This window comes from Vanellus vanellus, assembly GCF_965231255.1.
Source record: "Vanellus vanellus genome assembly, chromosome: 1".
Taxonomy (NCBI): domain Eukaryota; kingdom Metazoa; phylum Chordata; class Aves; order Charadriiformes; family Charadriidae; genus Vanellus; species Vanellus vanellus.
The window spans coordinates 75694723-75717388 of NC_138905.1; the positions used below are offsets into that span (position 1 = coordinate 75694723).

The 22666-nt window shown below is 38.7% G+C and overlaps 2 protein-coding genes across 2 annotated transcripts in view; one reads left to right on the plus strand and one right to left on the minus strand.

Annotated features, from left to right (window-relative positions):
- DNAI7 (dynein axonemal intermediate chain 7) overlaps positions 1–22666 on the minus strand; it is a 56044-nt gene that overhangs the window by 18655 nt on the left and 14723 nt on the right. Inside the window, exons 5-6 of the mRNA XM_082480818.1 lie at positions 2311–2392; positions 686–777 (exon numbers count right to left, since the gene is read on the minus strand). Of these exons, the coding sequence (XP_082336944.1) occupies positions 686–777; positions 2311–2392 (174 nt within the window). The remainder of the gene's footprint in view (positions 1–685; positions 778–2310; positions 2393–22666) is intronic.
- ETFRF1 (electron transfer flavoprotein regulatory factor 1) lies at positions 7121–8523 on the plus strand. Its single transcript, XM_082480806.1, has 3 exons — positions 7121–7146; positions 7587–7686; positions 7786–8523. The coding sequence occupies exons 2-3, from the start codon at positions 7642–7644 to the stop codon at positions 7999–8001; spliced, it is 261 nt and encodes an 86-aa protein (XP_082336932.1). The 5' UTR covers positions 7121–7146; positions 7587–7641; the 3' UTR covers positions 8002–8523.

The following is a 22666-nucleotide window of genomic DNA, read 5'->3' on the forward strand; positions in this document are numbered from 1 at the left end:
TTTTTGTTCTGAATTCCAGTCTTCTCAGAAAAATAAGCATACATATTCAAATACACACACACACATATATAGACACATGCATACACACAAATCAATCCATCTGCCCTAACACATAACCAATTCTAGAATTTATAACAAAATTTTCTTGCCACAACTGTACCAAATGTAACTATGGGGAACAGAAAAAATACATCCAGTTGGAAGTATAGTGGATATGGAAAAAAAAAAAAAAAGCATTCATTCAAACTGGAGTAGCACATATCCTAAAAGTTAGTGTATTAAACCACAGCATCTTTAGGTATCAAAACTATGGAAGGTATCACACTAGGGAAGACTATCTCATCTCAGGGAATTTTTCTGAATCAATGCCAAATATTGGCTTAGTAAAAGAACACTACAGAAAAAAACCCAGCACTATTTCTCTTGACTTTACATGCATTGTGTTTTACTCAATTACTAATCCAGCTCACTACCTTCTCAACTTGTAGGATCTTATACAAGAGTACCTTTCAGTGTCTTGGCTAGATTTTTCACACTAGAAAAATTTCTGTACATTGCTCCCAATGCTAGGGACATAAGGAAATTCCTTTCCATTCTCACATTAAATTAATAATGCTTTAGAGACTTTGACACCAGTTTAGAAATAGGATTAGAGCTTTTCAGTGACTATTGAGTATGAACTTACTTTTGCCTTAAGGTTTTCCATCTGCTCTTGTTCAATTCTCTCCTTTTCAAGCCTTGCGGCTTCTTCTCGTTGAGCCTGCAATCGAGCTTCCTCTGAAAATTGGGAAATATATCAAGAGCATAATTATATTTTGCTTAATAAAACCAGACAAATTATTTTGTTGTTAGCCGTAATGACAAAACCACCATAACAATGAGCATCATAAAGTTGTATCTTACACTGCCCAGAAATCTTCCAAAGGAGCCAAATTAATTTAAATCAGTACTAAAACACACTACCTATGGCACTATCCCTGTGTCATGCCTGTGACAATACAAGTGGAGACGAGGATCACCAAGCCCTCTCCTTCCCTTCAGAAATAGCAGCTGGAGCGTCCTCTCCCTTTACCTACAGCTTGAACAGGCCCAGGTTCTTAATCCAATGCCTACGGCAAACCTGCCTGAGTGGTTCAGCCCCAAGTTACTCTTCTCCTTTCCTACAACCTTCAGTGGGTACCTCAGTCTTATAGCTATTTGTTCACTGAAATCCTCTTCAGGATCAGTTACTCCTGATCACCGTTTTAGCTTTTCTTTGCTGCCATAGGGACTAGAAAATTAGAGAGGATGTGAAAACTAAAATTGATTTCAACCTCTAAGACTTCATCTAAACCTAGCACAGCCTATGCATCAATCCAGATGTTCCCGGACAGTGGCTTGAATGTCACCGCCTACACGTAAATCACTTCAAGTATAACTGTGTTGCACAGAGGCAAGCGCAACGGCAGTTCCAAATCTGCCTGTACTCACCTGAGCTGCCATTCCCACCCCCAAAGATTACTAGGGATTAGTAGTCACTTACTATTACTACCAGTCATAGCATGCCCAGACCCCCACCAGGTTGGATTAATGGCAGAAAGGGAAGTAGAGGAGATGGATCTGATGTTCAGACAGGGGTATTGGGTTGTGATACCAAACTGCAGAAGCAGACACGTTCAGACGGGGAGGACAGCTCAAGTCAAGCAACCGGGATTTCATTTTAAGGGATACAGTGATATACAATGCAAAGATCTTGAAGAAGCGGGTGGAGAATCAGTCACTCGATAGAGACAGAAGCAGCCCAAGCAAACTACGCTTTGATCTATCCTAGTTTGTAGTCACCTTAACTGCTACCCCTTCAGAACACCAGCTACACCCTGCCAACAAAAGTATTCTGTTGGCCTTCTCTGGAAAAAGTAATTTTCAGAGAATTTCTCTTGACTACTGATAACTAGGCGGGGGGAGGGGGGGGGGGGGGGGGGAGAAATGCAATAATGCAATGTTTTGTGGTTTTGTAACTTGCTGAGAATATTTCAAAAGGTAACGGTAAAAGAGAAAAAACTCCTCCAGCCATCCTCCTTCCCAAGTTCCTAATTGCAGCAGAAATAACTAGAGAAAAGAGCATGGCTCTAATAGGAAAGTGAGATTTGGGAAGCTGTAACAAGTAGCACAGAATTCTGCCTACGCAAGAAAAGAGGGAGGATACACCTGTGTTTATGAAAATAGAGATAGATATCGATGCACATACAACTTAGGAAATCACTTTCTGCCCATTTATTTAAAATAAGTGATTTGTGCCATCGCATTCCCTATAGATAAAGCACATAGTACCTTCCTCTTTCAGCCTCCTTTCTTCTTCTTCTTTCTGTAATCTCAGTTGTTCAGCTTTGTTAACTTTCTTTTTGCCACCGGACTTAATGTTTGCAATAAATTAAAAGAAAACAAATGTCAATATTACTTTAACACATTTTGTGAGGTATTTGCCCTCTCTAACTTTGCCCTTCTAATCTGATCCCTGAATTAAGATTTTAGACTCCCTACACAGTCAGTGAAGCCTCCAGAATGGCAATCCACATCCTGGACTCAATTTTCTTCTCATTTTCATGATGCATTATATGCTCTTACAATCAATATATTACTCTATGCTAGACTCTCCTGAACACAGACAGCCACACCAGGGGAATATTAAAATCTCTTGTTTTAATGTGGCAATTGAATAACAGGTAGATCTGCTAAGGAAGTGGATGTTACAATTTCAAACGTTTTGGGAAATACTCGGAAATGTATTTTGGGAAACAGGCATGTCTGGCACGTAGAAGCATCTAATTCACATGACAACTAACAAAGAGTTGTCTTTACTGTCATAAAATCCTAACTACGACTCAAGACAGTTTACCGTTCAACCTCTAGGTTAATCCTATAATAACTATATTTTAAATTCGGGTTTCTCAGAAATTATCTTTCTGATCAATTTTTAGCAGTCTGGGTAAACATTTAAAAAAACCCCAAAAGACAAGGTAAGTAACATGCAAAATCTACCACCATGTAACAGATTAACCAAAATAGAACACTTATTTTTGTCCTGGAATTCACAACATTCACAGATTCCTCACTGATGATACACATAGAAATTTGATAACTGGATCTGTGCATCTGAGACAGTTTCCTTCAAGAGATTTGAATAGCTGGGATAATTCTCTTTGGATTTGAAGATTTGGATTTGGCTCCTCAATTTTTTCCTCACTAGCAAAAAGGAAGATTCTTGGATATGTTTTTATTTTTTATTATAATTTTGTGGGGGTTTTGTGTTTTTTTTTTTTTTTTGTGTTGACAGTCTAGGGACGTTTAATCAAACGTGTAGGATCAGCACTGTCACTAGAAAACAGCATTTAAAGTAAACACGCACACGAGGAAAACACTGATTTCCTGCTAATGCAGTAGCTAAAGCAATCTAAGGCTGCAATCCTCACCAAGCACGTGGTTACTAAGGACTAAATTATCTTTATTGGGTTTTACTCAGTGTTTACACAAGTAACACTGCCATTGTATTGCACACATAATAAACTTGCAGTCAGTGTGCCTTGACTCCATCTGAGGTTGATGAAATGATACCAGGTAGGAGCGCTGTTCCTGAAGGCGGATGCTGCAAAGAGAAGGCCTGAATACAACAGATAAAAAAAAAAAAAGAAAGAAAGAAAACAGGGGGCAGGGAAAGATGGGCCAGGAAGTAAATCAAAACAAGTCTGTGGAGCTTGTAAAAACAAGGAGGCTGATTTAGTACTGAACTGCAAAATAAATTCACAGCCAATGTTATTGTTTATGAGTGGGACGGATAAGGCTATTTTTTTTTTTTTTTATACATGAGAAAATAAACCACAATATTCTGCATTAGGCTCCAGCATATGGAGAAAACAAGGAGGGACAGCAGTCTAAAGTAAGGCTAAAAGCAAAAGTATGAATGACAAAAGACAAGATGTCAAGGAAATCAAAGTACTCGCATTTGGTGGTGTATGTGTGCACTGGCTGAACAACGGTACTCTGACACATACAAACAAAAGAGCATTAAATTAAATCAAATGTTTACTTTTTAAAATCATAGAACATATGGAATGTAAATTGGTCGAGGGCAAGGCAATGTAAAAATAGGAGACACATCCTCTACCTAGGCATCTAACCTGGATGTTGCATATCAGAGTTGAATCCCAAGTCCCCACACCATCACTGGTGAGAGACAAGTGCCTACAAGGATTCAATCAGGTAAGGTAAAAGGACTAAAACAGTATGAGTTTCATCCACAGTGTCAGCAAGAGAATATAATCAGATGGTTTCACCATGTAAAGAAACACTAAGGATCAAAGGCATCTGTTGGGAATCCAATCCTCCTTTTCCAAAGAGAAATGGGTACAGAATGGTACCAAACCAGCACAGTGCCCATATTGCAGAGGTGTAAATAAGGCAATAAAGAAAGAGGTCCAACAAAGCTGAAAGAGGACTTAAGTCCTGACAGTTGCAAATGAACACGATGGTATTATGAAATCTTCCCACCCACTCGACCTGAGTATTCCTAATAATTTGGTAAATACTGTCACAAGCAATCCAATTGACAGGGAACTTAGAAATAATCAAGGAGAACCTTTGTCGTTAATCATACAAGAAGTGTTTTACAAATACTGTTATTTCATATACTGATTCTGACTGATGTATTTGCAGATATAAATAATGACTTGGAAAGTTATTCACTTTACACTACTTTGCATGGCAATAAGTGTAACTTTGTATTCAAAGGTTATCATGAAGCTTGAACAAAAAAAATGGTGAAAATTTAGTGCCAACAACAAATATACACCCACCAAAGTTAGCATGAATCTTGTCACATTTGTTACCAAAGCATTTATTTGCAAAATCCTCCTAGAACAGAGTCAATAAAAAATGACAATTCTGCCCATTAAGATTTCAGGGAAGAATCAGTTTCTTCCAGTTAAAAAAAAATATAAATATTTGATTACTTTTCTTCCAGTGAAAATGGAAAATCTGCTTGCTTCAATTACTTATAATCACTTTTTAGTCCACTTTGTTTCACATTCTTATGACTTAACATAGTACTGACAAAACCAAGATGCACAGTTCTCCAAGGAATACATTTGAATGTATTCTTTTTGGGGGGAGGGGTGGATAATTTTATTTTCACTGAATTAAGAATAATCCACAGGCATTAATTTATGCAATCCAATTTCCCGTGGACTTCTGTCTGTTGTTCCCCCACCCCATCATGTTCTGTGTCCAGCCTGCGGCTCAAAGCCAGGACACTGGCTCTCTGCCTGGACACCCGCTGCCAAGCAAAACACACAGCAGCTGCTCTCTCTCTAGTAATTCTGCAGGAATACAACTCAGCCACCTTGCAAAAGGCACATAAACTTAGTGTCCGGGAGACACCTGTTCGTCTTTCAAATCTGATTGAGCCTGACCAAATGGCTCAGAAGAAATACAAATTAAAAAACAAACAAAAACAACCCCACTTTTTTCTTTTTTAAAAGCACATTTGCACACAGTTATGGTGTCACAGCACCTTTATTATGACAGAACTCCTTAAAAAGAATGTTTTGTAGAAATTAAGTCCAGAAGTAACTGACACTTACTTTGAGTATGAATTGCTTTGTAATTTTACTTATTTAAATTCTAAAATAACAGAATTGTGCTGGCACACTAGCTAAATGAGCACTACAAGGGTCAAAATGCCGTATGTGAACTAGAGCATATTTCTGCCTACCTACCTTTTTTTTCTTTTTTGGACCCTATAAGATCGGGGGGAGAAAAGAATAAAGAACAGGAAAGTGAGCATCAGAGAAGAGGGTATCAAATATTAAGGAATAATTAGAAAATACAACCATTCTGTAAAATTAGATGAGATTAACTACTGAAAAATTACACTGACAATAATCTAAATATTGCAGAAAATTAGCCACTAACACATGACCCCAGACCATCATAATTTATCAGGCTGGATTACACGTATGGTTATAGAAGTATATGTACTTATTCCCACTGTTAAAAAAATAATGTACAACAAATATGCAATATATTCTGAGATATAATTTAGTCAAAAAATGTTTTCTGATCAACTGATTCTGTGTGGTGCTCCTAATAACACTAAATTACATCATGTGATGACCCAGCAGAACACAGAAACACCACCAGAGTCTTGTCTTATTCATGGGGAAACTGCACATGAAGTGAAAAAATGTAATTGGGGGACTTCTCCAAATGACTACAAGACATTCTAAAAAGCCAAACATCTAACAGGGAATCCCCCTGATTTACCAAAAAATTACTTTTTCGGTGCAATGGCTAAATATTGCCACCTGAATTTATACAACTTCAGTGCGATTAATTACCCCCATGAGAATATTTCCCTGCAGGGTGGAGAAGGGGGAGGAAGGATAAGACAGGCTGTGCCAGGGAACGCAGAGAAGTTTGTTACGGCAGAGCAATGCTGACAGCAGAGTTTTAGTTACCTCCAAGCCAGGTTTCTCGCTAAGCAGCCACCGTAACAAACCGTAGCGCAAGAACTGACACCGGGCGGGGGGGGGGGTGGATGCAAAAACTCTAACGTGCCCTTCAGGTGATCTTTCTGAGCCTTCAATCTATTTTTCCGCGTACCAGTACTTCAGTGAAATGCTTCAGCCCAACCCCAATCCACTTCACCACCTCCACCTGCCTCCCACAGCGCCCATTACGGTCGTTCTTGCCTCTTCCCTCAAAGCCCCCTGCGGCTACACCGGCACTAACAAACCGCCCGGGCGCACAGGCCGCTGCCGCCCGCCCACCCGGGCGCAGGTGCAGCTCCGCGGCCGTCCCCAACAGGCCACGCTCTCACCGCCGGCAGGTCGGTCACCCGGGCCGAGCAGCAGCAGCCCCGACCCACCGCGGTGCGGGACCCCGGAACAAATCGCCCTAACGGGGAGAAGCCTCAACGCCTCCCGTCACCGGCGTCCCGGCCCGCTCTCACCATGGCGCCGCCGCCGCGTTGCCTAGGCGACCAGCCTCCTCCTCCCGCGCGCTCCCCGCCGCCAATGGCGTTCTTCCTCCCGCCGCCGGAAGAGCGGTGCCTCGCGTTACGGCTTTGCCGTAAAGCGGCGCCAGCGGCGGATTACGGCGCGGCGAGAGCAGGTGAGAGATTGACCTTCCCCTTCTCACCACCACCCCCCCAATCCCCCCCCGCGGTCCCCGGCCGAGGACGGGACGGGACGGGACGGGAGGGGAGGGTGTCTGTGTGACCGAGCGTCGGGGGTCCGGGGCAGAGCCGGGGGAAGGCGGCGGCCGGAGGGGACGGGATGGTCCCCAGCTGGGGAGGCCGGGCCGGGCGCCAGGCGCTTTTATTTGGAAAAATAAAAATGGGTTTCACTTGGTTAGCTAACGCGTTGCTTGTTTTTTACGTTTTGCCCCGCTCAACGCGTAACGCAGAAGGGAAACGAGGCAGAAACAGAGATTAAAAGCAGCCGAGTCAGGGCGGGAGCAGGGCCGCAGGGAGGGAAAGGAGTGTGGCTGGAGAGCTGTGGTGGATGAGGCCGAGGTTTGCTGACGCCCGTGTCAAACTGATTATTCTTCAGGTTAAAAAAAGTAATAATAATCAGAGGAGAATAAAGAGTTCGCTGAAATGTGAGAATGGCCAATTCTTTAAGAGGTGAAGTGTTGAATCTATACAAAAATGTAAGTGTCTTAAACACCACAAGCACTTTCCTTAACCAAACAAAACCCTTTTACTGCACACTTGATCTATAAAAAAAAATATTTTTTTTTTCCTTCAAGCTGCTGTACCTTGGAAGGGAGTATCCCAAAGGAGCAGACTACTTTAGAAGCCGTTTGAAAGCAGCTTTTCTAAAAAATAAAGATGTGAAAGATCCTGAAAAAATTAAGCAGCTAATTGCACGGGGAGAATTTGTTATAAAAGAGTTGGAGGCTTTGTACTTTCTCAGAAAATACAGAGCTCTGAAACAGCGCTACTACAGTGACGACAATCAATAACTGGTATTAATGACTCTGCATGTAATGATACAAATCTATAAAAATAAAACAATAAAAGAGCTGTAACCTCTGAAGAAATGAAACGTAAATCCTTCCAACCCATCTAAAGTACAAATCAGGACTTTGCTTCCCCCGAAGTAGTTGCTTGAAGAATTTGGGGTTCATATTATATCGGTAATGTTTTTTTTCTCACTATTTTTGACCTCTTAAACTAAAGCTTCACATATGAAACAATTTTGCAGGAAATAGTGGTAATATAATTCTGTTGTGTTTCACTTGGATACACATGTTGAACAGAGAGCACTTCTTACCTGAGAGCTTTGTGTTTGAATGCTGATTCAAGGTGCTACACTTCCCTTGTTACCTAGAAGATTAACCTGATTTTGAAAGTCTTCTGCATCTAATGATTCATTTCCACCATTAAACGAGCACCTTCTCAGAAGTAAAGCAAATTCTTAAAGAGTTTTAACTACACCCGCTTTACATGCAAGAGTCACTTTGGCAGGCTGGCGGAGGCGCCGTCTTCCTGTGTTAGAAAGAGGACTGCAGGGTCAGGAAAAGGGGCGAATTTGAACAATAGTGGTTTACGCGGTAAACCCTGAAGACAATTCCTGCTACTACTGACTTCTGATATTGTGTAACTGTTGTAGCAGGAATAGAGAACTTGATCGTTTCCCCTGGAAGAGAAGTTTGACCGTGGATGTTTGCTCCATGGCTCTCTCTAGACCTTGGCTGGAGTAGCACAAACCTGTGCCAGAACCAATACTTAGTTGGTTGGTGTCTCCACTCCCCCCAAAGAACTAAATGACACTGGAGACAGAACATAAATAATCTTTGAAATATAGGTAAGTGATCACTGCAGTAGAACTGTTGGCAATAGTAAGTCTTCACACATGTAAATTCCAGAATAGAGTAATTTAAAAAAAAAAAGTAGCAAATTAGATAGTATATTACCTCGTGATGAAATGTATGTGCTTCGGTAGCACTGCATTGATGTGAGAAACAGTCCTTCCACTTCAGCTTAACTCCTCTACAACATGTTGCAGTTAAACCTCTTCTGAATGAATGCCTCTATGTACAAAACTTAACCTACCTGCCATTAACTGATAAAAGGTTATCCAGACATGGTAACAGAGGGCCAAAGCGTAAGTTTATAGAACAGCAGCAGGTTCGTGCTGGTTTTTCCCCCCCCTCATAGGACACATTCGATACTAAAAAAAAAAAAAAAAAAAAAAAAGTCTTTTGTATTTTCTCTAAGTTTATGGAAGGCATTTGATAGAAGAAAACAAGTGTGCACCTGGGAATGAACACAGAATAGCTATTCAGAGTATTTTAAACTTGTAGACTAAGTCACATCAAGTCTGCCATTAAGACTGATGAAAACAAGGTCTCTGGGGCATGACTGGAAGTAGGAGAGCCCGAGCAGCATGCAGCCGTGAGCGAGGAGCACGGGCCTCACCCGAGGAGAGGCTCCGCTCCTTGCAGAGCGCAGAATGCAAGAGCAGAATGGACCAGAGGTGGATCAGTACGGTAACACTTTGTGTCCAAGCAGCAGCACCCCTTCTCAGAGGAAGGGAAGACCCATGGGCAAAGACAACAGCTGTGAGAAGACACGCACTGAGAAGTACAAGAAATAAACTGAGAACAACCACCAAACACATGCAATTCATGGGACACTCCGTTACAGAGATGAGGCACTGAAATTCTTGGAGAGAAAAAGCAAACCAGGACAGAAATTCACAATAACTATTTTTTATTACATTACAATAAATAGGAGCAGTACAGTTTGACAAAAAAATGACAAATTCCAGATCACCTCACAGCACGTACTCCTAAAAACATTAAAAATTTTAAAACAAACAGTGGTCTTTTTTTTTTTTTTTTTTTTCTCCTCTTTTTTTTAACTTAATGTCTGGTATGACCAACATTCCTAGGTCACGCAATCAAATGATGGAAAAACTGGATCACACTGCATATGTTCCACATCAAATAAAGCACAATGTACAAAATGTGCATGTTTCAGTTTACACTATACAAAAATAGTTAAAATACATTCCAGGTAAACATATTACATTAAGAAGTCATTCTAGTAAGAAGTTGGCACTCAAGAGGAAAAAGCAGAAGTATTTTCAACATGAAAACACAAGACAGTGGAATAAAGAAATGTTAGGAAAGATTTACCATCTATGTAGCTTTATGTAAACTTGAGACAAAATGATTTCTTTACAGTTTGATGGTCTTTGAAGGTAATAATTGTATTGCTTCATAGTATAGACGAGAGCAGAAGATTGTGTGTCAGTATCTACCCATTACAGAGATCCTGTTACTGTAACAAAAATCTATACAGTGAAACTTTTTAAAGTTAGCAAAAATTTTAGGGCAACAAGACTGGTCAAAAGAATTAAACTTCAGTTTTGGGAAAACCAATGATAAAAGTTGTTTACCAGAGTTACATAAAGCTACTGTAAGAAGGTGTTACTCCCTGACACATGGCAATTTAATGTATTAACGCAGTAAGTGATTCACATGTTCATTTAGTAGTGGCTATCGGAACAGATAGCATCCAGGTATGTTCTTTGAAAGCATTTCAAATAGGGAAAGACAGAATAATTATGAGATCAACTTGTGCAAGCTGCAATCCAACATGCTTCACCAAATCTCAACAAATATTAAGACAAAACTGCACAACAGTGGCAAGGATGTGTACTTTTCTCTTTAAAAAAAAAAAAAAAAAAAAGAATAAGGGCTAATCTAAACAGTTTTTGTACTAACTGAATTAGATTGGTAGCTACAGATCCTGTTTACTGGAAAAAAACCCACCCAACCTATTTTTTATATATAGCTTTATACTAGAGCTATATAAATCCACATTTGATGATTACAACATTTCAGCTAAAATTTCTCCTAACGGTTTTTAGTTAAATCAACATAAGAATTTTAGACCAGCCCTAATTTTACATGCAGTGTGACTCAGTTATCAAAAATCTTAAGATTACTTCCATTTGTTCAAGGTATACCATCCACTTTTGCTGCGTTCTTCATATATAACCACGAGTGCCTAAAACGTGCAAGTAACTGTCTCCAAAATGTTTTAACCTTGGAAGCTGTAAAATGTTTTGTGACGTTAAGAATCTGTTCTTATTCCTTATTGGTCCTTACCATATAGTGTTAGGTTCTCCTATTACTGTTATTCAAAATATTTCATGATCTAAAGTATATTTCACATCAAAGCTGAAAGGAGGGCAGGGGGAGCTGGCTTTTGGTGGAGGGCGGGGAATGGGGGGCACAGACAGGGAAAGGCATTCCTTCTCTCAGCCACACTGAAATCAAAGAACAGGCAGCAATCCAGACAGTATACGTCCCCTGCCAGCTTTGCAGCTCTCCACCTACAAGAGTCACTGTGGGGTTGGTTACTTTTTTTGTAGAAGCAAAAGAGTACTTTTCTCATGCAGTTGCACCTTTGATATCATATAAATGGTCCGAGTTACACAGGTATATGAAAATTGCACTGTGTAAAACTTCCGTGTAATTATTTAGGTATACCTTAGGTTAGGGCAATGCTGCTATTATTCCCTGTTCCAAACCTTCCAGTGTCCTGAACTATCCTACTTCAATGTCTTGTGTTTTATTTTTACGGGTACATCAGAGTCCCATTTTCAAATTTTACTCTGCAGCTCAGTTAGGTACTATGAAGAAGTGTACCTTCAGGAACCCAGGCCCTAATGAAACAAACAGCGCAACGTTTACAGTAAGACAACAGGAACTGGCAACACCGGAATTACTGGCTCGCTCTTTAGTGCGGAATAACTAGACTGCTGCAGTACCAAAAAAAAAAAAAAATGAAAAGCTTCTGCAAGAATTCTGCATTAATTCCAATCCGGAAAAAAAAGGGGGGGGGGGGGGGGAGGGGAATATCACAGGAGAACTTAATCACAGAGAAAGACAACATTAAAATCTTTGTCTAGCTTCATGACAGTCTAGACACTGGAATGCCGCTCACCAACCATTTAATCTGTGCAACAAAACTAGTACTTCACAAACATTACACAAACAACATTGACTCGGGAAACCATGTTCTATGCTGACAGTTTGTGCAAATTCCATACCATTTCTATGGCATAGTAGATTTCCAAATTATTTGCATGAAGCAGCTAAATTCAACTCATTCATTCACTCATTTGATGTTGTTAGAATTTAAAATTTCCTCCCCTATTTTGCACAAAATGGGCATCTGAAAAATTTTAATGCCACTCTTGGGGAAAAAAAGAATGGTTTAACTTCACTTTATAATTTAGGATTAATTCTGATTTAATTCTTATGGTAAATTCTGGATCCATGTATGAATTAACCTAAGAATTTGAATCAACTTATCTGTTAAGGCTTTCTAGTATTTCCTAGAGACACTAAGGGTGAAATCCTGTACCTACTGAACAAAGCTACTTAAAGATTTGCCACTGGGGGTCAGGAGAGCTAGGATTTCACCTTGGTCTTCAGACACAAAAAGTGAAAGTCTTTAAGCAATGCGTTAACAGTAGCAAATCAACCTAATTAGAACTTTTACTTTTTCCATTGCCAGATGTGCATTGTTGTCTTTTTTTAATTTTTCTTTTTTTTTTTATAGAAAAAATAGAGTATTTAAGGAGTGACCGTGACAAATTGCGGTGAAAAATTTTTTGTGAAAGTTTTATCTTTACATTCATTAAAGTTGATCTGAAATGCTACAAGACTAGATGCCTAGAAGCAAAATCTACAGGAAGACTATAAAGGCTTCTGGTCTTTCTATATTGCAGTCAGTCTAAAATAAAAAGAAAGGCTGAAATGAAAGTCTCTTTTGCTAACTAGTCCTTTTTCCCAACCAAGTTTAAAAAGCAGAAAATTAAAGGGGATGTTAGAATGTGTAGCGCATCATTTCATTGTTTGGTTTGCACACAGAAGTTCACAATCAGTAAGAAAAATAGGAAGTTAGCAACTGTGCATGCACCAAAGAATCCTAAGACAGTTCTCAGGTTTTTGTGTGTGTTTTTTTTTTTTTTTTTTGTTGTTTTTTCACAGGCATTGCTAGTTCAAGAACCAACAGTCAAAGAATACTGGCACTTTAAGAGGAATGAAGTTTCCACTGTCATTTAAAACAAGCATTCAGGTAAAGCTAACAGGATCATGAAGCAGAAAGTAAAGTAATGCTAAAACAAATGCTAATAATTTAGTGTAATGTACAAAAATTACTTAAGTACTTCTTAAGAATAAGCATAAACTGTATTTACATAATTATACACTTTGTCTTTGTCTTCTTTTTCTTCTTTTTACCATCTTTGCTCATCTTCTCTTTGTGTTTTCTGATTTCTCGAACTAACGTATAGAAGGCATCATCAACACCCTGAAAAGATACATAACACAGGCATTAATGTCACATTAACAGACTTAGACACCTGCTTAGGTACAGCCTGTTTTCATCCGACTTGCTCAGGTGAAGTGTGTTCCATCAGCAGCCTGTTTTGCTGCCTGCCAGGAGAGGTTACGCTGTCCTCTCCTTTCTCAGGTTTTTATAATGTCCCCTTGAGTAGACTGTGGGTTGGAGGAACTGCAGGGGCAACAGTTCTCTCGAGCATTCCTGTTTCTTGGGAAGGGGCGTGCTGGGAAAAACGTATTCAGATGGAAGGGGAACTACAGTTGTCTCCTGTCATAAGAGGAACACGCCTGACTGCATCAGTGTGCATGGGGCAGAGGGGCAAGCAGGAGAGCAGCTTTGGGGAACAGGCTGCCATTACTCCTGGCTACAGGCTGCTCCTCTCCTGAGTTCTGAGGAGCACTGAAACAACAACCTGAATGAACTGCTATGACACCAGCAACAGCTAACACCTGCCTGCTCTCTTTCTCAGCTGTTCCCCAAACTGGGCTTACAGCAGCCTGCAGGTGACGTGCTGCTCAGGGGTTGACCACAGATACCCCACAGGTCCAATCCCATTACTAATGTGGTAAGGAAAGTAATTTAGTGCACTACACTCTTCTCCATTTCGAAGAGGACACATGTTGCCCCACCTCAAACTAGAAAAGTTCTGAAGCATTAGTTAGCTTTGTTTATGCCTTAATAAGCTATACATAGCTTTAAAAAGTAAATACAAATATTTGTAGCAAGAATTCAATACCAAAGAGATACTTATGATTGTTCTACATATTCAGGTCATTTCTCAGGCACACATATATAGTAATCACACCATAGTTTTATAAATCCTTACATATGCAAATCAATAAAATCAATCCCCTCTTCCCATGATAAATTATTATTTGATAAATCATTCTACTCAGATTATATAAAGACATATGGAACACATTAACTATGCTGCTGTATCGTGTACAGTCACTTAAAATCTCCATGGCTCCAATAGTTAAGCTACAGACAAAAGCTAGTGTTTCTTCACATTGAGTAGTTGTTCATTATTTGGAGGGTAATTATAGCTGACAAAAATTGACTCTGGTCAAGAGACCAGCGCATCTAAAAGCCTGATATGAACCATTCTCATGTACAATGTTATACAGTATACTTTGCAACAACCTATTTACAGGAAAGAGTTTATTCAATTGCTTAGCTTTCAGGTTGCTCTAAATTCCAAACAAGTACCCATGTTCTCAATCAGCCTTAACATTTAACAGCTTGAGTACTGACAGTTATAAAAATCATTATGATAAAAATTTATCTTGATTCTTCACTGCCTTACTCCTTATATTGTCTTTTAGATAAATCAGACATAGTTGTGTAATGGTAATGTATCATAGCAGCCAACTGCACCGCTATAAAACTGGGCGTAGAAATTTAGCACTGCAACTGGCAGGCATCTTCCTACCTTGTCAGCTACAGCATTTGCCTTCAAGCTGGCAGAAAAAATACAAGTGTCTGCTTACTCCTGTATGCCTACATCAGTAAAAGAATTGAAAGTGAACTCTGAAGAAAAAAAAACAAAAAAACCCCACACACAACAAAACACCACAAGAAGCCGAAAATCACCTAATTCATTACTGTTTCAGTCAAACTCCAAACGGTGATGAAACTTAATATGGAAAGCCCAAACAAAAGTGAGGTGTTAAATAGCTTCGTGTATAAAGCAATGCTCACAGTATAACCTAAATTTATTTAAAACCTTTACATTCAGGTTCATAAAACATTTACAAGTAACTGATGTTTGATCAAAGTCCTTGGCAACCCATCTCCCAATATTAGTTGCACGCTTTTGCAAGGTCTTGTAACACAGAAAATAAACTTGCAAATAACTTACCCTAAATTTTAAAATATTCTTGATCAATATAAAACTGATGTAGCGTGCCTAATGGAAGGGTAGCATTGGTTCTGGAAAAGGTCGTGTCCCCCATGGATCTTTTGAGAATTAGAAATGCTTAGTATTGTTTTACAGAGAGCTAGTGTATTTTCCTTATAACTTCAGCATTGCTGCACAAAGTAAACATTTAGCAATGTTCATGTAGGAAAATGATCTAAAATAGTGGTGGCTCAAAGTGTATCTACTGCAGTTCTCATCCCAGACAGCCAGCTAGGAGGAAAGCATTAAGAATCAATCACAACAGACAGAAGAATAGTTTCATTCTTAGAACACAAGAATGATACAAGAAAAACCTCCGCACAATACTCTTCTACAAGACTGTTCACATTTCCTTACAAAACTACCTTTCAGTATTTCACACTCATCATTAATGTGTTAGAAAAATAATCATTACGAGGACAGTCACTGGCTTTCTGCAGTGTCTTCAAGTGAGACACACTAAACAAAAATTGCAATTTAAGTCTTCAAACGAGCATCCCCCCCCCAATTAACTGGTTTTAAAGTAAATACAGAGAAAGTAACTTGTACAGTAATATCCAGAGACTATTGCATATTATTGACCTTTAAACACATGACTTAAAAATTAAGGCTTAAATCTTTGTTCTACCTAATAAAGTGATGATCTTTTAAATACAGCGGATGTTGCAAAATACTATGGAATTGACTTAGCTTTGTCCTTGCATTTACACCTTTGTAGATCAAGCCTTTACATTTATTATGTATTTAGTAGTTTGGTCCTGCCACAATTTGTCATAAATTCAGGTAATGAATATAACATGACGTACAAAACTATGTTTAGAGTATTTGTGCACTAGAACTGGAGAATTCAAGATAAACCAAGGTCCTTCACTTTTCAGTCTGTGGATTAAATTTTAAATGTAAGTAGTGGATACTGTTTACAGAAGGTCCCTATAGGCATCAATACTGTAAGATCAAAGGCAATAAACCTTTCTAGTTACTTCTTTTAGTAAGAAGGGACTGCATGCAGCTGACCTTCCTCCCTCTAACAATGGGGTTACTGTGTACAAGCTTTACTGAAAGCGTAAGATGCATTGAATGAGTGCTTTAAATCCAGGCTCAGGAATAAAAACTCAAAATTCACTGTTCATGTTCAGGACTATACCACTCTGCCTTAATAAAGGTGCATTGGCAGAGCTTGCTCCTGGCACCTGATTTTCCAAAGGGCAAGTACAAAATGCAAACAGAACAGAAAAACCAGAACTGTTCCCACAGATACAGCCTGCTCCTGGCTACAACTTCTCTTTGGAGCACCACATGACCCTATAGACGGCTGCATACGTGGTTACATGGTCACAAGTATGTATGAGAGTTGGCAACTAACCTTACTCTTACCAGTAAGAAACCCTAAATTCGTAAGGTTGGGAATTCCTAAAGATTCCAGGCCCGAGTAGACCTTTAAACAAGTTTTAATTTGTATAAGAGTCTTTTTAATATATATTTAATATTTTTTATAAATATAACACATACATGCACACACACATATCAGTCATGAGGAGAAATTGTTTGTATACCTCAGTAGTACTATGTAAAAAAGCCCATGAAACTACAGTTTTAATCCAGATTCTAGAAATTAACGAACTTTAGTAACTCAAACATTTTAATATTAACCCAGCTTAATCTGAATTGCCTTATCTAGATGTCTAATTTATGCCTAAGAGAAACTTTTCATTATAGTATGCTTTTTATGTAAAAACTCCAACACTTTCAGGAAGGATCTTTTGGGGATTTTATACTGCATTTCAGAAATTTCATCTTGCCAGTCGGAAATTATTAACTGAGCAAAAGGTGTTATGTACTTTCTGCTTTACTGTGTAACAGGTAAAGGAATGAACCTCTTGGAAAGCATCAGCAGTTAACAGTAGGTAATCTGTGCAGTCAAAGTTTTCACTTACCTTGTACAAGATTAATATTACTAAGAAAGCATCCCATAAACAGCAGGAAGATAAACTGAATTTTCCAAGAGGTAGCAAAACACTCTGAACCATTGAATTTGATTATCCACAGACAAAAAAGGAAAATACTGTCTATCATTGCAAACTGTGTTGTAACAAATATTTCTGAAGTCTCAAATCCCAGCTGAAAGACTCACATCATTAGGTGCTGCTCTCCTTAGCTTATCTACTATGTATTATTTCATTCTGATGTGTATCTTCTTACTGAGTGGAAAGTAATACAAGCCAGACTCTTTTAAATGCCAGATTTCTTATTCCACTAGAATCACTACTGGACTACAGCTGTACTACAATAATTTTGGAATACGCTTTGTCCAGCTTAACCTCCTAAACACAAAGTTGCTGAAGTGACCTTCAATACTATGTAGAATTCACCTGAGTGTAAACACAAATGTTTCCTCCCCTGAGCAGACACTCTTGACTTTCTAGTCTTACAAAGACTATTTTCTAAATAGAGTATGGCAAAAACAAACAAACAAAAACAACCCCAACAATATCCATTGTTGGCAAAAGAGATTTCCTCCATCTGGGGGAAAAAAAAAACCAAACCAAAACAAAACACCACCGAACAACAAAACCAAACTATCCTTCTCTTGAATATAGGCAGAGAGAAAGTAGGAAGATGGTAGAAAGAAAGCACATGTTTGCTGAGCTATCAAAAAGAATCTTGAAATCTGAAAAGATGCTTCCACTGCGGGGGGGAGGGTGGGGGAAGAAACCCACAATTCGCACCATCCCATTCTCCTTCTCCCAAGGAAGGCCACAGAGAGGAAAAGCAGACAGAATTCAGGATCTTTAAAGTCCTAGTATCCAAACAGAAATTCTACTTTGAAGTATGTTAGTAAGACAGCAAGAAATGGCAAAGTTGGTTTTCAGAAGGCTACGTGAACGAGGCTTAATTTTGCTTAAGCAACTTAATTCATAGTGCTCTCATCAAAAGTAATCTTGCCAAGCTGCTGTTAGTTGGAGCTTTTTAATAACTAGGAAGGAATAAAACAAGGTATTTTGATGGCATCAATTTTATTGATATTTGCAAGCAAGACTGGGGAGCTTCCTAACTGAAGTTTCCAGTTTCCTGCAAAGTAAACCTTTGATACACTTTGTGATACCGTTTGTATCTTTAAGGAAAGATCTAAAGAATTACCTCAGAGCAATCATTCATCACTTAAAAGCTGAGAACATAGTTAGCCTGAGCAGCTGTAGTAAAACCTGATATGAAATAAGACTTCTCCTCTCTCCCCTGGAAGAGGAATTGAACTACCTTATTGAAGGGAGTATTTCTACAGTTGTGACAGTCTCTTTAGGACACAATTCAAATTCTACTACCTCTCTGCAAGATGTTCTGAAGTATGAAGAAACACCTTGGAAAGCAAACAGTTTTTGTTCTACACACTGGAAAATTCCTGGTCATCCTCCTGTTGGATAAGTATGTAAGGAGTAACGGCCCACTCTGCAGTGGTGCAGTAAGAGGTAAAGAATTAATGGGACAGTAACCTATGCAAGGAGCTATTCTGATGGTTTGTTCAAAAAGCACTGGAAATGGTTTAGACCTAGCACTTCTTCAATATTGCAGTTTCTTCTTCCCTCTTCTCCTCCCTTTTTTTCTTACAAAAAAAAAAAAGTGTACAAAAAAACCCACAACAATTTTGTGACAGTTTGTCTATTGTCTGCTTGTTTCTTTTGGGGGGGTGGTTCTGTTGTGTTTGGTTGGTTTTTTTTTTTTTTTTTTTTTTTTTTTTCTCTCCAGTGTTATTTCACTGTTGCTTCTCGCTGCCCCCTTTATAAAACCCCTCAAAAAAACCTGAAACCCTACCATTTTGTCCAAATCTCAATAACTCATGGCATTATAGTTGACAAAAAAAGAAAACACCTATTTTTCAAAATGAGAACAGTGAATTTTTTAAGCTGGTGGAACACAAGGGGAAAATGGCACAGCATAAGGAAGGGCTTGAGAGTTAAGAAGTCCTGTATACCAGCTGCTGGATCAGAGGGCTGGAGCACCTCTCCTGTGAGGACAGGCTGAGAGAGTTGGGGCTGTTCAGCCTGGAGAAGAGAAGGCTACGAGGAGGTCTTATAGTGGCATTCCAGTACCTAAAAGGGGCCTCCAGGAAAGATGGGGAGGGACTTTTTACAAGGGCATGTAGCGATAGGACGAGGAGGCATGGCTTTAAACTGGAAGAGGGCAGGTTTAGAATAGATATTAGGAAGAAATTTTTCACTATGAGGGTGGTGAGGCACTGGAACAGGTTGCCCAGAGAAGTCGTGGATGCCCCATCCCTGGAGGTGTTCAAGGCCAGGCTGGATGGGGCCTTGGGCAACCTGGTCTAGTGGGAGGTGTCCCTGCCCACAGCAGGGGGGGTGGAACTAGATGACTTTTAAGGTCCCTTCCAACCTAAACCATTCCATAATTCTATAATTTATAAAAAACCCATGGAACTAAGCAAATTCATAGTACTTGAGTGTTTGCCAGGAATATTATTCAGGACTACTATATTGAAATCTGATTGGTTTTATATCTTAAATTATGTCATCGATTAGCCATAATGTCTGATTTGTAAGACACTGTCAATCATTTTTATTTGGCAAGTGATTTGTAAAACTTACCCTGTTACATTACAAAACTTACCCTGTTACATTACAAGGCATTTTTTAATTTTCACGCACCCTGGAGTCTTTTCTTCTTTGCTGATTTTTTTCACTCTGTACTGTCGAATCTCTCGCACCAATGTATAAAAAGCATCCTCCACTCTCTGCATTGTAAAACACAACTCCTTAAAAACTGCTTCATTAACAATCGTGACATATTGGGACACCCACGGCAGGGGAGAAAAAAAAAAAAACCAACACAACACAACCACTGAAATTATGAGCTTTACTTGAGAGAAATATATGGATCTCCATTTATATATTTAAAATGCTGGGCTTGCACATTTGCTGCCTAATAAATCCTTTTTAATGCAAGCATGATAGGCATGCTCTAAGAATTTATTGATTACCAATTATTGTGAATTTCTATGCTTCCAGCCCTTCTTTTTTTCTGTGCAAGGTAACAACTGGACAAAAAAGAATAAGAATTGTTTACTTGCACTGCATACCACACTGAAAATAACACTGCTTGTGTTACTGAATCTTTTCACGCAGTTTTGCGGGCATGGATGTGTTTAGCAGGCACAAAAACTTATTAGATTGGTAATCTAATTGATTAGATTGGTATTAGATGGGTACTCAAACACAGTTAACCACCTATTTTCGCTTCCTAGCCAAAGTGAGAACCTGTTACCATTCAGGCAGGCAAAGAAAAGTAAGTACATATATGATCTGTTCTTTATATAAGAAGGTATACTTTCTTTGCAAAAATCTGTGGAATAAACTAACGGAGTGTAGAAAAAGTCTGACCAGGTAATTTCCTAAGAGGTTACAAAGAAATAAAATCTAAGAATACTAAATTTGGAGCACTATTGTTTTTAAGGCTACCTAAGGGCAAACATCCTGTGAAGTTCAGCTGCTCACATTTTCCTCTGGTTGAGCAGAGCTCAAGTATTCCAGGGATGACAAAGAGCTGTCTGTTTTACTTCTCTGGTCTCACATCCTACCTTTCTGCAGCTCTGCCTTTAGGCCACTTGGATATGATTGCATCATAAGCATTTACAAGAAATTACGAGGACTGAAGGTATCCTTAAGCAAATACAAGAGAAAGAGGTACAGCACCAGCTTAAAGTTATAGTATCTGTCATTTTAAACTGAGTATATCTATGCACAAACTTAAAAATATTAATTTGTGAGGATGTTCTTGTTATAACAAGATGCAAAATGTTTAGCTGCAGCTCTTAAAGGGGAGAGCAAATCTCTCTGCCTTACTGTCAATCTCATTACTTGCCTCCTTAGTCAGATCAACAGGGTTGTTAATTTAATACAAACTCTTTATTTGAAAATAAAACCAGAACAGATTGATGATTATGGAAAACAGTACCAGCATTTAAGACCCGAAATTTATTACTACCCAAATGTCCAATCTTGGCTTTTATTTGGCAGATTTTCCATAAATTATCTCTCCAAACCATCTTCATATTATGCACCTAATAACAAAAATAGGTAACGTTTACTGCCATGGTTATTAGGTCATTTGGCCTGAACTGTGCCATAGGTTATCACATTGAAGACTCATTTTTAAGACACTGCTGCTTATCTGAGGGTTCTCCTGAACTAGAGCCACTTGAATTTAAAGATTAAATTAATTAGACTTATTTCTTGGGTTGTATTTCTCCATTTATATATATAACTTGCCCTGTTAGGATGTAGTGAAGTACTGATGAGATGACAAGTCTTGCATTCCTGGTCTGAGAGTTTGCAAAATGTAAAGAAAGCCATTAAAAAAAAAACACCAAAAACCAAGTAAAGCTCATACTTTCATGTTTTCCTGGAAGGAATGGAAGTTTATTCCTGAAGAGGAAACAGTAAAACATTGATCAGCTGCTACGTGCCAAAGCACAGGCTGTACAAGAATCAACATTTTTTGCAGATCTACTGTTTTGCAGTAGAAATATGTAATTTGATTATAGAGCTTTCACATGAATAATTAGATAACAATTCTTCAGTTAACATTTATTGCAAACTTTCCCATCACCAATATGAGCTGTAATTTGCTTTAGCAATGCAGAGAGGGGGAGAGACACAGACAGAGTGAGAAATTGCTACTACTGCCACCACCAAGAATAGTCTTATGAATCCTGTTGAAGGAAATTATTCTGCAAGAAAATCTGTAGAGACGCATTTACTAATTTCATTAGCACAAGGTGACCTTTAAAAGAGCCAAGTGCCGATCTTATAAACTTAAGTCATTTTAATACCAATTTCTTTTAAGGAAAAAATACTGAAGAATCTTAAATGAGCATGGACCACATATCTAAAATATGATTAACCAGTTCTGTTAGCTGTCAAAACTGGAAGCAAAAGTATTCTTTGGCAGATATTAAAACCTTCAAAATCTAAACTGATGTTTACTTTAACAGCCCAAAGAACCCACAACCCTGAGGCAATGTTTTCAAGATGCTTTTGACTCCTAGGAGACAGCCAAACATTCAATTTAAAATACGACTATGTGCAAAGAAGTACTATTTCAAATACATACCAGAGTAGAAATGGGAATTTTCACATGTTCTGCTTCTGTAAATAGCACTTAAAGGAAACTAATGAAAATTAGCCTTGACATCTCAAAAGTGCTGTGTCCACCTTTACACACTTTATCAGAGTTGGTCTCCTAAAACCAACTGTTAGACAAATAAAATCAAAATTATTAATGAGGACACGAGCAAAAAGAATGCTGCTTACTTGCATAAAAGCATTCCCAACATAAAACTTTGTAGT

Excerpts from the sequence above, each read along its gene's own strand:
- ETFRF1 (XM_082480806.1), top strand. The coding sequence starts at position 7,642 with ATGGCCAATTCTTTAAGAGGTGAAGTGTTGAATCTATACAAAAAT. Across the intron at positions 7,687-7,785 it reads TGTTGAATCTATACAAAAAT|CTGCTGTACCTTGGAAGGGA; the intron begins GTAAGTGTCTTA and ends TTTTCCTTCAAG.